Source organism: Oncorhynchus keta, chromosome 20 (assembly GCF_023373465.1).
Source record: "Oncorhynchus keta strain PuntledgeMale-10-30-2019 chromosome 20, Oket_V2, whole genome shotgun sequence".
In the NCBI taxonomy this organism is placed as follows: Eukaryota; Metazoa; Chordata; class Actinopteri; order Salmoniformes; family Salmonidae; genus Oncorhynchus; species Oncorhynchus keta.
Genome location: NC_068440.1, coordinates 3,814,540 through 3,830,395, shown reverse-complemented (window position 1 = coordinate 3,830,395; position 15,856 = coordinate 3,814,540). Strand labels below are relative to the sequence as shown.

At 41.4% G+C, this 15,856-nt stretch overlaps 2 protein-coding genes across 5 annotated transcripts in view; one reads left to right on the top strand and one right to left on the bottom strand.

The window, feature by feature from the left end:
• Window positions 1-102: 102 nt before the first annotated feature.
• On the bottom strand, window positions 103-12,904 carry slc52a2 (solute carrier family 52 member 2). 3 transcript variants are annotated; one of them, XM_035795020.2, is made up of 5 exons: window positions 12,694-12,897; window positions 4,781-4,919; window positions 3,705-4,560; window positions 3,344-3,467; window positions 103-2,641 (listed from the first exon to the last, which is right to left on the bottom strand). In XM_035795020.2, exons 2-5 carry the CDS (start codon window positions 4,908-4,910, stop codon window positions 2,432-2,434), a joined length of 1,320 nt encoding a protein of 439 aa, XP_035650913.1. In that variant the 5' UTR covers window positions 4,911-4,919; window positions 12,694-12,897; the 3' UTR covers window positions 103-2,431. The 3 variants fall into 3 exon arrangements, with proteins under 3 accessions (XP_035650913.1, XP_052327862.1, XP_035650912.1); XM_052471902.1 differs by lacking the exon at window positions 12,694-12,897 and having other exon boundaries at window positions 3,705-4,667; window positions 4,781-4,912; XM_035795019.2 differs by lacking the exons at window positions 103-2,641; window positions 3,344-3,467; window positions 3,705-4,560; window positions 4,781-4,919 and adding exons at window positions 6,290-9,856; window positions 12,189-12,291 and having other exon boundaries at window positions 12,694-12,904.
• The window catches only part of fbxl6 (F-box and leucine-rich repeat protein 6), a 34,143-nt gene continuing 23,008 nt past the window's right edge, over window positions 4,722-15,856 (top strand). Inside the window, exon 1 of one of the 2 annotated variants that reach the window (XM_035795023.2) lies at window positions 4,722-4,871. The gene's annotated coding sequence lies outside the window, so the exon portion shown is untranslated. Of the gene's footprint in view, window positions 4,872-12,140; window positions 12,308-15,856 lie in introns of those variants that run through there. The other variant, XM_035795022.2, reaches the window with a different exon arrangement.

Here is a 15,856-nt window from a genome sequence, read left to right as displayed (position 1 = left end):
CTGAAAGGCAGTCAAAAGGATTGTTAATACAGCGATCTAAAGATAATAAGCTTATTTGCAACAAAATATGACTTGGTAACAAAATAAGGCAGGAAAGAAAGATTTACAAACGGCCACATTTTTTTTATTTTTTAAAACACAAATGTAAAATCAGTGCCTGAGAAACTAGTTCACCTTTCATTTCACATTAAAAAAAAACATAAACAAAAATGATCATATAGAAAATGTATAGTAAAATATTGTCGCAATCTGACGAAAACCCTTTAACTCCGTTTGACTATTTTTATTATACAGTTATTGAAAGCAGTAACTTCCCTCAATGGCCCTAGTCTTGAAATGTACAAGAAAGTGTATTCAAAATAGCCCGATGTCTCATAATTGTGTTCTTGTTAATGGGAAATAAGGTATTTTTTTCCTGAACATGTTTTCATCAGATAGTGACGATATAAACAGTCAAGGCATGTTGGACCAATACTATTTCTATAGTAACATAAAGTCTATAAATTCCATTGAGCAGCAAGTTTTCCAATATTAGTCACTGTAGGAGGTACTAAGGCGTAGCAGATTTAATTTTCTTTATTCCTTCCGAAGCTGAAATCACAAAAACCCCTTGTGTCTCAGTCATGATGTGTTTAGTAGGCTAACTCGGGTCGCATTTACATTAATAGACTTAGCACTGGTGTTTTGGCCTAAAGACAGAGGCTTCAACGTTACCGAAATGTTTTAGATAGCAAGATAACATTTAAATGTTATCTGAAGGAAGGCTAACATTTGGCATTGCATTTGGAATGGTTAATATATATATAATTTTTAAATGGTCATCAAAAAGGATTCAACACCAAATTACATGGATGATAATACACAACAGGAGACGAAGGCATTAGTAGAAAGAAACAATCCCATTGTGTATGGAGAAATAATCTGGAGGGAAATAAACAAGTAATTGTTCAGAATTATCAGGACAACACAAAATAAGCTTAAACTATAATCTCTCAGGAATGATGATTCTGACATGGCATACAATGACATACCAAGTGACAGACGTAAATATCTCCTAGAACAGGCAAATTCAAACCTGGACCACAAATCCAGTTCCACTGCTTATTTCCATTCTTCCCACCTAATCAAGGACTGATTTAGACCTGGGACACCGGGCGTCCAACAGTAGTATTAAAACCTGTCTATAGCTAGGTTTCCATTCAAATATTTTAAAAACCTGCATTTAAAAAATACTAAATAATTCCACCAAACGGACTTGTTACTTGTTGATAAAAAAAAGAGGTGCGCACACAAAATGTACGTTTTCATGTAACAAATAAAAACCTAAAGTACAATGGGTTTCCATCGCATTTTCAAATACTCTAAACTCTCCGATAGTCGTCACGAAAACTGTTGCGTTAAATAGCAAACTACTCTGGTCTTCGTATGTACCATCATTCGGCAGATAACAGTGCGGACAGGCTGTGCGGGTAGGCTAGTCCACATGAGATGATTATGAATAAGAGCGAGAATCTGTTAATTTGTCAAACAACATTCAAGCATCGATCATCATCTCACCAGAATAAGATAAAGCATCAAGATCACCTTGCACTTTCACCATCCTGTGAAGTTCATCATTTATAGCCTAATTTAGCATTTGTAGCCTAATGAACTGCTAATGAACTAATGAACTCTCCAAGACATTGTGGGAGGACCACACACCATATCATCACAAGTTGACTTCGAAATGATGATTGTCAATATTTGCCATTTCTCGCATTATACATTTTAGACACAAAGATCCCACCTTGTCGAACTAGGAAATGATCGGTCAGCATTTATAAAATTGTACCGACCTGTCCTGTTTCCATCACAGCTGTCATGATTTTTGTTTTAAATTATATGACTTTAAATCACATGAAAGCTGTGGATGGAAACATGGTTTTTGAGTTTCATAGGGCCACTTTCCAAGTCAAAGATTAAGCCCTGTCCAGGACTCTCTGCATTCTCTGGAGATTCTCCGTTGAGCATGCTTTTTAGTCGAGGACTGGGCTTCTTCTGTCTCTCTGAAACTGGCCATTAATGTGTTTGTTTCTTACTCCTAAGGCCTGGGGACAGCCAAACTGGATGAATTTGTGTTATTGATTCAGTCCCTGATTAAACAAGTCTTGTCACATGATTTAGTGGAAAAACATACCGGTAATAGCAGCTCCTTCAGCAAACCAAGAAACTAGATCAATAATTTTAAAAATCCCCTACGGCACTACATCACAGGCACTTACATCCCCTTAACCAGGACACAGCAACTCAATGCTCCAATTACCCCTGGAATGCCTTTCCTCAGCCCTTACAGAACCCCCCCTCCCCCCCCAATCAACCCTTCTGGGTCTAGAAAGGGTGTTCCATCTTCCATCCCTGATGTGATCACCCAGCTGTGGTTCCTGGTGCCTAACTAACTGCAGTTGTCCACACAGTCCTCAGACTGTGCAAATATGTGGTAAATGCTGACCAGGGGGAACATGGAGAGGGCTCCTATCAGTGAGCCAGCCTGGATGAAGACACCGCACCACAGCAGAGCAGCATGGCCAGCCTTGTGGAGCAACGTCCCTATAACTACCTTCAGGTAAGAGAAGAGACCAGTGAAGATGATCCAGGACACCACCTGTGTAGAAACAGAGAAGTGTCCGTGTGGAAATCATTCGGGTTACAGATACTCCAAATCTGCTACACATTGTGTTGATCACACCAGACCTGGGTGTTATTTTCATTATTTTAATTACTTTCATATAGATTTTAAAGTAAGCATTTGGATTTTTTGTTCTTTGAAAATATAAATAGTTCAATATTGGAATGTATTTTGGTATGCATTTACAAATACACTTGGAAAGTATTGGCATGTATTTCAAAATGCAAATATTAAAATACTCCCATAAAATCGATATCGGGTCTCTTTGGTCCTAGGGTTATTGGAAATAATGTATTTAGAAACAATTATTTGAAAATAGTTTCAAATAGCAGGTTATTTATAGAGAATAAAAAAATGTCAAACTTTAAAATAGTTCAAATAAAAGTAGTTGATTTGGCAATACATTATTTGAAAGCACTCAAATACACAGAACACAAGTATTTAAATGACAAATAGTTAATACACATGTATTGGAACTCAGGTCTGGATTACACCTAATCTAAAGCGATCTTAAAATGTCCTCATTACAGGTACACACACACACTACACAAAACATTGGCAACCCAGGAAGTGATTTCATTATTAATAGTAGCCTCAATCAATGTTGTAGGGAACAAGGTCCACAATGATAGCACTGACGGGCCTAGTAGTTAATAGATGATGGTTGAAATGACTTACCACCAAGGATACACCAGCAGAGCTCCCCAAGAGAGGAGGACAGGGGCTGAGCACTGCCAGAGCCATGAGGTAGGCCGCAAAGACCCCCCCTGCTACAGACATGAAACCAAGACCCACAGATGACCTGCAACACAGAGAGGGAAAACACACCCACAAGTAAGATCTCCTGACTCAACATTAATAAACCATGTACAATTATTCCAAACCATATCTAGGCCTAGTGTCCGTCCATACTTACATTATAATATTCATACATCAATGTATTTCTATCAATCAATTACTGTACATGAGGGTGCAACACACAACTGTGGTATAGGCCTACACACTAATCATGCAGTCGAACTCAGTCATATCCACTCACCTGCAAAGGACAAACATGGCCACAAAGCAGGCCAGTGGGTTTGCAATGTTGCCAAGGACCACAGAGAGGTGATAGGTCATGGTGCCGTAGGGCAGACAGGAGAAGCTCTGGACAGAGGGAAGGACTCCGTTGGTCAGGGCATTGGACACACCTAGTAGCACCAGCAGGTAGATGTTGCGTGGCGTCCAGAAGGTTTGGACCGGGGATGCTTTCTCCAACTCCACCTGGTCCTCAGACAACAGTGTTCCTCCATTCTGGAGAGGGTGGGTCTCCTCCCCATTTTCCTTTGTCGTCACCACTTCAGGCTCTGGGGTCTCCTGTGATGCTGGCTCTGTTATTTCTCTACGCGTCAACACCATGAAGCAGAGGGCTGAGATTGTCAGCATTACAAACAGGAACCAAAAGAAGTCCTGGGCAGGGAAGTTCTCATCCAGGTAGTGTGCCTGTACCGTGCCATTGTTCAATTTGCACTCCAATTTCCCCACACCCTGCCCCAAAGCCACAACACATGGGAACAGGGCACTTAGCCCCTGGCCAACAAAGAATGTGCGGATGTATTGAGGGGGGTAGCGGAACATGAAGGGCAAGAAGGTGACATTGGATGTACAGCAAACCAGAGCCAAAACGAACGTGAGCAGCAGATATGGTACGGATCTCACTTCCCCTGCCACAGTTGCCACCTGTGACCAAAAGATGGCTAGGAAGATTGATGCCACCACTGCTAGAACCTGGATACTGTGGATGACCAGGCGCTCGTTTAACTGTCCTGGGGCACAGTGATGCATTATGGTCACAGCAATCGGACCTATATTCCCAAAGGCTATAAGTACTGACAGATAGACTGGCAGGCTCCACCCTGCATATATAAAACAATGGTCAGTGTCAATCAGAATACACTTCCGGATGAAGCTACTGTCTTTGAGCCTAGACTTCATGCAACAGTGCCTGTACTCAATAGTAATACTGTGAAAGGACAAAACAGTATTTCTTATAGAATGGTATAAACGAAGAGAGTACCATGCATTGACAACGAAAGAATATAAAAAAAGAAAACACGTTTGGAATCAGATACTGACCTTCAGGCAGAACTCTGACAACCACGGGTAGCTCAACCCAGAGACAGTTCACGGAAATCCAGGAACCCATACCGAAAAGAGCCACAAGGACGTGAGTAAAAGCGGCACTGTTCCACCAAGTACCCGCCATTTAGCCTCTCTGACGAAGAAGACAGACAAAAATGTACGTTATGTATCGTTTGAAAAGTGGGAACCGATGTCTTATGGGCACGTGCCCTTTCTTATTAAAATGTCAGCCAGAAGGATGTTCGAGTTGAGTAAATGCGTCCGCAGCCTATGATTTGTGGCGTGTTATGTGAAGAGTAGATTCTCCTCCCCTTACCATGTAGCCATTCAGAGAGCTTCTAGGGATTGTGAAGGCGGGGATTCATGCACTTCAGAGGCTAAATACAGTGCATGCGATTTAGTTCGACGCGCATGGCACCGGAGAAGTGCGGCACATTTCCCTAGGCAGAGTGAACACTGATCCACCCGCTCGGTGCTTCAATTTAGTGTGCTGGTGTGAATATCGAGTGCACTGATACGTATTAGAGTTACTCAACAAGATGTGATCGATCATTTCTAAATGCAATTGTATTGTAGTACGGTCTACATAAATGCACTGAGATAATTGACTACAACGGCATTATAGTCGGTATGTCTAATACGCATTCCCTTCACCTACCCAATACACCGTCTAACAAATAAATAATTTCATAATAATTAACTAATTGACCTACTGGGCTATATGACCACATAAACAAACCCTTTGGAATGTCCAGTGATCCCTATAATAATATTCAGAACTGAGAGTTGATTCAGTAAAAGTGGCAATCTGCATTTGGTGCATCGATGCGAGTTAAATGAATGATACCCATTGATTCTTGAATAATTTGACCTATTAATGCCTTAATACCTTAGTTCAACTGTCCTACCCCATCAGAACCCACAATAAGCTTGTTTGTAAACAATATAATTTTAAACATGACTAAAACTATCATTTTGATCTCATGCGTGGTCAGTCTGTATCCACAACGCACTATGAATTTGAGTGTGGTTACATTACTCTAGCCCCATCCCTCAGCATTTTTCCAAAACAGTGGCAGGTTGTGCTTTGTTCATATCTAAACAGCAGATTACCCAGTGTGACATAAAGGGGAAAACAAATTGAATAGACACCCACTGTGCACCCTCTAAATAATGTTTAAATGTTCATTCAATACTTTTAAATAGTCAAATATAGGTTGTATAAAAGATAAATGGCATCTCAGTGTAAAACCGTCAAACCTTACACCTGGAAATTGTGGCCTGATATTTTTTTTCCCCACAATGTTGACTTTTGGGGCAGTAACTCCCAGCACCACAAACAAGATAAGCTTGGTAGTGTGTGTGAGTTAACTATTCTATTAAGTTATAGTGTGGTAGACAGAACAAATGTAATATGTTTTTGCTCATCTTTATCAAGGGTGCCAATAATAATGGACATGACCGTATGTGCATGTATATCAATTAACACTGTGACAAAAGGGAAAGTATACAAAAACGTTATTATATTGCATTCCATCCTCTTTCCAGGTACAAAATATACATCTAGGTGAAATCATACAAAAACTTTCACATCACATTTGATTAGAATCCAAACAGAAATATTGATTTATAAAAATAAAAATAAATTGAGGGGGGGGGGGAATAGAAAACATGTCACTTACAGGAGTTGCAACACACGATTAAACATCAAACATACAATTTTATGATGGTAAAAACATGTCTTGAACACACATTTCCCACAAAAAAAAAAACGTCCCTGCCTAAAATGGCAAAGGGCATATAGGACCAACCAATACAATTGGTGTGGGTGACGTATTGGGCATGTACCAATTACAAAGAGCAATGACAGTCATCAGCTATCAATCAATAAGCTCTGTCAAACTCAGGGAAGTTCCTTTACTTGCTTCTGCTCCAATATTGGGGACATATCAAGCTGGCCTCAACGAACGAGATTCGGCGAAGCCAGGCTGTGTGCTATGGTTCTGGATGGCCAGATAGCTAGCAACAATGACAAGAAACTGTCATGTGGTGAATTGTAAGCTCATTTGATCTCATTCTTGATACCATACCATGCCTTGTTTTGAGGTGTTTTGACTGATGTCTAATATATGCTAATATGGCTCAAATATTCTACCAAGCAGGCGAACCAAAAACTAACTCATGTATTTGAGAGACAAGTGCTCACTAAGAGACTTTGTTTTCAATAAACATAAGAGACAAAATATAGTTTACATGTTATCAACAGTCTAAGAAAACCATCTGCTTTTCCCCATGTGTCAGTTTTGTTGCTAACTTCCTACAATATCTATGGAAATTCATCAAAGTTACCTCTGTAGCTCTGGTAGGAAACAATGTTTTTGTTTCCACCCAAGTCAATACTTCTTTGACCCTTTCCCAAAACCCCTTTGTTGCTTTCATAGTCAACATTCTGTCCAGATTGAGCATCAGCAGGGGTTATAGTGACAGTGTCATGCTCGCTCTGTTGTTCATTGTCCTCATTGGCATGCTCATTCTCTTGTACAGAGGCTGAGACATCATCCAAACTACACACGTCGCCAGGCAACACACTTTTCAGCTTAGAGATCATGTCTGCGAGTGAAAAACCAATATGATTCAGGCTTGCGTCTCTGGAGTCCAGGACCAGTTTTTGGTAAGTGATCTCACAGCGGATTGCTTCGCGCTTTTGAGCATGGCTTGTCCCATCTAATCGGGCCAATAGTCTGTCTACATCTTGCTCACAGGTGCAAGGTCCTCCGTTTTTTGCAACAGCAGCAATGACCGTGTTTCTGTTTGTTTCGTCTTGCTGGTCCCTTGTCAATGAACCAGGAAATTTTCTCGGACGTCCTACTGGCCTCTTCTGGGTCTTGCTTTGGTCAAGAGACTTTTTCTTGGAAGGAGGAGAGTACTCTTCTCTTGGAACAGTGTCGGATGTTGCCCTCTCTGCATTTGTTGCACCAGCAGGAGGATCACTTTCAGATGGAATAGAGTGGCCCTCTGGTTCTTCGTATGTACTTGATGAAAGGTTCGTAAGTCGATCTGGCCTCTTCCTTTTGTATGGGTAGGCATGACCAAAGGGGTATTCGGCCATCAAGACGCAAAATGTGCAGGTTGTCAGCTGTGTGGAAATGTCCAGAGGGGGGTTGTGACAATGTGCGCCTCCAGGCAAAAAATCACTCAGATTGACCTCAGTGACAGCCGCGATTACTTTCACCATCTTCTGCAGACAGACCCTTATTAGGTCAACATGGATGTGTCCCGTGCCAGTTGTGAAGTATGAAAAAACCCCATCAAAGGTCTTCTCTTGCAGAGGCAACTGGAGAAACACATTTGCAATGGTATCTGGCTCAAGGAGGGCTGAGGCATCCTTAGCCCACTCAAGCAGTTTTTGGTAGAGGCAGAGTATATACTGGCTAAAAAGTGAGTACTCTCCTCCGCTCTTCAGAAGTTGCCAGTAAGGCCCCAGGATTTTGCAGTAAACAATGGCGAGAACGCATACAAGTGACTGTATGACGTCATCATTGGCATCATCAGTAACACTCTCCAGAATGACATTGGGGCATTCATCGTTGTTCAGTAAGAGCAGGTCGGAAAAGAAAAGGGCAATCTCACCATGATGGTGAATGAGACCCGCTGCTGCCTCAAAGTAGTTATTAAATCGGTTTGAGCGGTTGACTGCTAGTTTGGAGGGATTGTTCTTCTCTTCACAGAAAGCTATCCAGTGTTTTCTGTAGTTTTGCTTTGATGCAGCACGAGGACTCAAGACATCACAGGCCATGTGGATGTAGCGTGACGTAGAACTTTCAGAAAAGTTCACAAATCTTCGGAATTTCGGGTTCCTGTCACGGCCTAGTTTTTCTCCAGTTGACTGCATGATCTCATTTTCGAAACTCATCATCTGCTGTTCAATTGCGTCATGAATGTCAACAAGAAAATGGGCATTGTAGTGTAGAAAACTCAAGGGTGATGCCATGGAATGTTGATCTTTAAGAGACGCAACTTTCTCTTCAAAGAATTTCATTGCTACATTTTCTTTACATGTTAGTGTGTACTGGTTTTTGAGAAGATCAAGGGAAACTTGTTTGGAAGCATCAGTTTTTCCACCATACACACTTGACAGTTTTTGGACAGAGAGCATAGCGATGTCAAGCAGTGTGAGGGCTTCTCCCTTGCTTGCATCAGGATTCTCTATCAAATTGAGCGAGTTTTGGTTCATTACATGAGGACTTTCTTCATTTGGAGACTCGTATTCTTCTTTCACTTTCACCTGCGAATAAGGTTCCCATACACTCTCTTCGTTTGGTGTTATGGCAAAAGTCTCATTTTCTTCTTTGAAGACTTTCACCACTGGCGTCTCAAGTTTTGACAAAAAGCCTCTTTTCTTTCTTCCTCTTTTGCCTGCTTTCTTTCCGTCAGTTGGGTCTTTAACAAGTTCAAATGGACTTTGAAGGAAGGTTTCCATCTGAGCATTTCTTCTATGTCTGGTTGTTTGGTAATTGCGGTAATGTAGTCTGAATTTTTTTAGCTTTGCCTGAAGGATTTTGCTAGCTTTCTGGATGTTACCATCACTACAGAACTCTGGGTCAAATTGACGTAACCAAGACACCAAGACAATGGGGTCAATTTTCTCCCTGATGACAAAGTTACTCAACTCAAGTATCAAACCATTTGTGACCTCAATAGACTCTGCTTGCTCAGAAAAATCTGTAATTTCCAAAAGATCAGCTCTACCAACTCCAATGCTGTCACATATTGGGCCAACAAATTCAAAGTTAACATTTGACTCAAGGAAGGCTTGTCTTGCATCTCCACTCAAACTTAAAGTTGTTGCAATGCCTCTTTCAATCAGACAACGGAAATCTGCAGACTGATACATTGGGAAAATCTTTTGAAGCCAGTCTACCACTGCCCCCCAGGAGAGTTGGTTGTCTTCTCTCAGAAGTCCCACTTGGATCAGAAGTCTGTTTTTACATGGTTTTTCATTTAGATTCAATGTTTCCCCAGTCTGAGATCCAAAGTAGTCTGCAGCAAGCTTATCGAAGTTGTCATCCCCTGAAAGAAATTGATTTATATTAGAACAGAAAGTAATAAAATACAGATTCTAAAAGATAGTTCTTTAAAGTGGTGGTTCACTCCAAAATCAAAGATTGTAAGACATAGGGATGGGCGATCTGGCCTGCATTTATCAGTGTTCTGCAATGCTGAACTTCATGAGCATACACTGAAAGTAACCTGGAAGTAGTGACTTCCCCCCCCAGACTTGTAATTGTTCAACTTTAGTACTTTTTTTGAATGGATCTTTAAATGAGCAAAAACGTAGCGCAGTGGTCTAAATGCACAAAAGCTTCATAAAAAGGCATCTGGTAGAAGTACATTCATCCACAAACGCATTATATACAATACCGGTCAAACGTTTTAGAACACCTACTCATTCAACGTTTTTTCTTTCTTTTTTTAATTTTTTTTAAACTATTTTCTACATTGTAGAATAATAGTGAAGACATCAAAACTATTAACTAACTCATGGAATCATGTAGTAAAATAAATCAAAATATATTTCATATTTAAGCGGGTGTTGAGCATTCGTCAGTTATTCTGCGTTCTGGCACAATCAGACAAGAGTGCTCTGAAATCTGAGTATATAGCCAGAGCGAATTTACCAGCTACGTCTATCAACAGTTGTCGCAGTGACATCAACATTCTATTGAAATAGTTACTTGCATAGTGAAGTCTTGTTTAGACATGTAGCGAGCTAGCTAAACAATGAACCATAATCCCAACTCATTACATTACCCTGTATGAATCTGCAGGTAGCTAACCAACCAGGTTCAATGTTAGCTAGCTAACATTAGGCTATAACTAGCAATGCAAATGGCTCTGAGCTAGCCAGTAAGCTAACATTAGCTAGCTAGCTAACATTACACTAACTTGAAATGAAAACGAATGACAAAATTAGAAACATGTAATATCTGAAATTGTTGCTAGCGAGACTATTTGACATGGATGGACGCTTCACCCTCTTGTCACGGATGCCATGGTTGCCCTTAGTTTGAAGATGTTATCCAGAGACATGTGTTTTATACAACAGCTTTCTGTGTGTTCTCTTTTCGACTCAGTCTTCATATTTGCAATCAAACTCCAGAATTTTCTCCATCTCCTTAGTATCATACTCGAATTCCAATGATTTCAAAACTCAGTCCTCCAGTAAGTGAAGAGCAACACTTGTTCAGTTCTACTACATGATATCTTTCAAAAAAGCTGCATTAAAAAGGATTACGTACACATACTGACCAGTTCATGACTATAGACAGAAGCATGCTACATGGCAGAACCATCCGAACTCATCTCTCAGCATGTCCAGCCAATCATGGCTAGCGGGAAGATTGTCTTTTTCCATGGCTAAACCAACTTGGCTCATAATTTAACATTTGTATTCGTATTTAGATGGCATACAGGTTTCTTATAAGGCACATGAAAGTTCACAAGTTCCAGAAAGCATTTCTGCCAAAAATCAGATTCTGTTAATGACATACGCCTAGTTTCCTGAAACAAGTCACTGATACACACAACCGTGTTTTCATGAATTTGATGATAAAATCCTGGTAGCCCATTCAAATCAGCAAGGGAAACTAAGCAAAGAAGAATTGGCCGTCACATTCACAGCTAATTATCAGTTAAACAAAGCACGACAACCAATCAGAAGAGGGTCTCATTAGCTATCTTTGACACAGTGCTGGATTGGCTACAACAAACAGTGCCGTTTTGAATGCTGTTCAGAAGATTCAATAAGTGTTCTCAAAGGTGGTCTCGTGTCAAGAGGAGTCCACGTCCCACTCCATCTGTGGTCTATCCAGCACAAACCATTCCTATTTGTTTGAAGAACAGCTTGAGCTACAAACTTGATGGACTACTATTGAGGTTTTAAACAGGCTGACACATTTTGATTTTGAAGCAAACTATCATCTTAATATAGTTAAGTGCGTTATCAGTTATTAACTGGAGCCTATAAGACTTGTAAAAAAATACTTCACTTTGTTTGAGGATTAGCTACAATAATTTGATTAATTTAAAATAGTACTTAAACTATATGCATCATGGCAGTGGACATTAAACTCTTAAAAAAGGCAATATTGTGCAACTGCAGTCCGCAATTAGGGGTTTTCGTGCATGTCGACCCCGTCCCTTCTTCTGCGGGGTTTATAGGCGGCTGGCATTCAACTTTATAGTGCATTAACGCCACCTACTTTCCTGGAGCGCCCCCGCCTGTCCTAGTTTAAAAATGGACCAAGTACGAAGAGGGATTCCTGCTTATGCAGTAATGCACCGAATTGCAGGCCGCAATTGCACATGTAGTTTGTCTTTAGCTATATAAATCCATACTCACTCAGATCAGCATCAATACTGGCAGTAATTGGACCGCTCAGAGTAAAGTCCTGTTCTTCCTCCATGATATCTCAAGAATGATTTGGAGGCAGCTATACAAACATCTGGAGGAACACCGAGGTAACTTGTCACCTTTCTATGTAGTCGTGAATATGAGCTCGGTCAAACGAGCAACATAGCTCGTTAGCTAACTACACACACGCCTGTTGACCAAGCTAACTGACTAGCTACTAAACAATGCTCGCTAATATGCTACAAGCTAAAAGGGGCAATAGCATGGGCCCACCTACTTAGCTGGAACTATATCGTTAACTATGAAAATAGCTTTATATAAAATAAGGAAAAGCTAGTTGGCTAACGCGCTAGGCTACATACAGATAACTGTTAGCTAGCTAACGTTACCTTGAAAGATATGTGCGATTGTATTATCTTATATGAACGAGAGCAGCTTTTTCGCAATATCGACACTGCACTTCAAGCATACAATTTAGGACAAAACCGCTTACCGCGTATCTCCTTTTTAATTTTAATACTTTGGCGGCAGACTCGTCAATTTTTTTCCCATGAGTTTCAGACGCAATGCTAGTAACAGTTGCTGTGTTTCTCCTCCACAGAGTTAGCTAGGGATATCCTTCCTATGCCAATGCATGATGGCGTATGTGAAGCAGTGTCTTCTTCGATGAGGTTTAACGGCGGTCGGTATCCAATATGCTGCGTTACTGCCACCTACTAGACTGCAAGTCGATTTGTTAATAACCAGGGGGTTAAGAATACAAACAAGTTATAAATACAAAACAGAAGAAAATAGTAAGGTAAAGTCCCACATCAAACTCCCTTATACTTTGCTTGAAAAATAAACAAATACCCTACCATAACAATACTCACAACAAAAAAATAACCCCACTATTTAAATCTATTTAGTCCCTACCTCAGGCCAACAACCTGAAAGGATGGGACACCACTTACCACACCCTGAAACTCTTCTGATGTCAAGTCTCGCACACCCAAATACCTCTCTGCAGCTGCCACCACAACCTCAATTTCCTGCAATTTACATTCCATCCCTGCAGTACAGTTGATAACCATTGCTATAAATGTTAAAAATCCAATCATACTGACACATATCACTTTTTGGTTTATCCCGCTGTACTGGTACAGATCTACTACTCACACCACTCTTCTCAGGATCCATCCCCCTTGACCGATCTTCCTCTACTTTCTTCACTGCCTCAGCATATGACAACTTTTGCACTACTCTAACCCTGGAAACCTCAACCTGCATCTCTCGCACATTTCTGATCCCCAGCCCCATGGGTACCCCTACAATTAACACATACCACTACTTTCCCCAATGCTACATATTCCTTTGTCTCATGCCCTTCAACACACTTCTCACACCTAGGAACCTCCCTCCTACACACTGCTGCCACATGCCCATAAGCTTTACACCTGCAACAACGTAATGTAATCGGCACAAAAGCTCATACAGGATAACTTACAGTTGAAGTCGGAAGTTTACATACACTTAAGTTGGAGTCATTAAACTCGTTTTTCAACCACTCCACAAATGTGTTGCTAACAAACTATAGTTTTGGCAAGTCGGTTAGGACATCTACTTTGTGCATGACACAAGTAAATTTTCCAACAATTGTTTACAGACAGATTATTTCACTTATAATTCACTGTTTCACAATTCCAGTGGGTCAGAAGTTTACATACACTAAGTTAACTGTGCCTTTAAACAGCTTGGAAAATTCCAGAAAATTATGTCATGGCTTTAGAAGTTTCTGATAGGCTAATTGACATAATTTGAGTCAATTGGAGGTGTACCTGTGGATGTATTTCAAGGATGACCTTCAAACTCAGTGCCTCTTTGCTTGACATCATGAGAAAATCAAAAGAAATCAGCCAAGACCTCAGAAAAACAATTGTAGACCTCCACAATTCTGGTTCATCCTTGGGAGCAATTTCCAAGCACCTGATGGTGTTCATCTGTACAAACAATAGTACGCAAGTATAAACACCATGGGACCACGCAGCCGTCTACCCTAAACGACTACCGCCCCGTAGCACTCACTTCCGTCATCATGAAGTGCTTTGAGAGACTAGTCAAGGACCATATCACCCCCACCCTACCTGACACCCTAGACCCACTCCAATTTGCTTACCGCCCAAATAGGTCCACAGACGATGCAATCTCAACCACACTGCCCTAACCCACCTGGACAAGAGGAATACCTATGTGAGAATGCTGTTCATCGACTACAGCTCGGCATTTAACACCATAGTGCTCTCCAAGCTCGAGACCCTGGGTCTCGACCCCGCCCTGTGCAACTGGGTACTGGACTTCCTGACGGGCCGCCCCCAGGTGGTGAGGATAGGCAACAACATCTCCACTCCGCTGATCCTCAACACTGGGGCCCCACAAGGGTGCGTTCTGAGCCCTCTCCTGTACTCCCTGTTCACCCACGACTGTGTGGCCACGCACGCCTCCAACTCATTCATCAAGTTTGCGGACGACACAACAGTGGTAGGCTTGATTACCAACAACGACGAGATGGCCTACAGGGAGGAGGTGAGGGCCCTCGGAGTGTGGTGTCAGGAAAATAACCTCACACTCAACGTCAACAAAACTAAGGAGATGATTGTGGACTTCAGGAAACAGCAGAGGGAACACCCCCCTATCCACATCGATGGAACAGTAGTGGAGAGGGTACACATCACGAACAAACTGAATTGGTCCACCCACACAGACAGCATCGTGAAGAAGGCGCAGCAGCGCCTCTTCAACCTCAGGAGGCTGAAGAAATTCAGCTTATCACCAAAAGCACTCACTCCAGGCTGTATCACCGCCTGGAACGGCAACTGCTCCGCCCACAACCGTAAGGCTCTCCAGAGGGTAGTGAGGTCTGCACAACGCATCACCGGGGGCAAACTACCTGCCTCCAGGACACCTACACCACCCGATGTCACAGGAAGGCCATAAAGATCATCAAGGACAGCAACCACCCGAGCCACTGCCTGTTCACCCCGCTGTCATCCAGAAGGCGAGGTCAGTACAGGTGCATCAAAGCTGGGGCCGAGAGACTGAAAAACAGCTTCTATCTCCAGGCCATCAGACTGTTAAACAGCCACCACTCACATTGAGTGGCTGCTGCCAACACACTGACTCAACTCCAGCCACTTTAATAATGGGAATTGATGGGAACTGATGTAAAATATATCACTAGCCACTTTAAACAATGCTACCTAATATAATGTTCCCTACATTATTAATCTCATATGTATACGTATATACTGTACTCTATATCATCTACTGCATCCTTATGTAATACATGTATTTCTAGCCACTTTAACTATGCCACTTTGTTTACATACTCATCTCATATGTATATACTGCACTCAATACCATCTACTGTATCTTGCCTATGCCGCTCTGTACCATCACTCATTCATATATCTTTATGTACATATTCTTTATCCCCTTACACTTGTGTCTAAGGTAGTAGTTTTGGAATTGTTAGCTAGATTACTTGTTGGTTATTACTGCATTGTCGGAACTAGAAGCACAAGCATTTCGCTACACTTGCACTAACATCTGCTAACCAGGTGTATGTGACAAATAAAATTTGATTTGAAGGAGACGTGTTCTGTCTCCTAGAGATGAAT

Coding starts and splice junctions, on each gene's coding strand:
- slc52a2 (XM_035795019.2), bottom strand. CDS start 12,252: ATGGAGGAAGAACAGGACTTTACTCTGAGCGGTCCAATTACTGCCAGT. Junction 9,857..12,188: donor CAGTATTGATGCTGATCTGA/GTGAGTATGGAT, acceptor AATTTCTTTCAG/GGGATGACAACTTCGATAAG.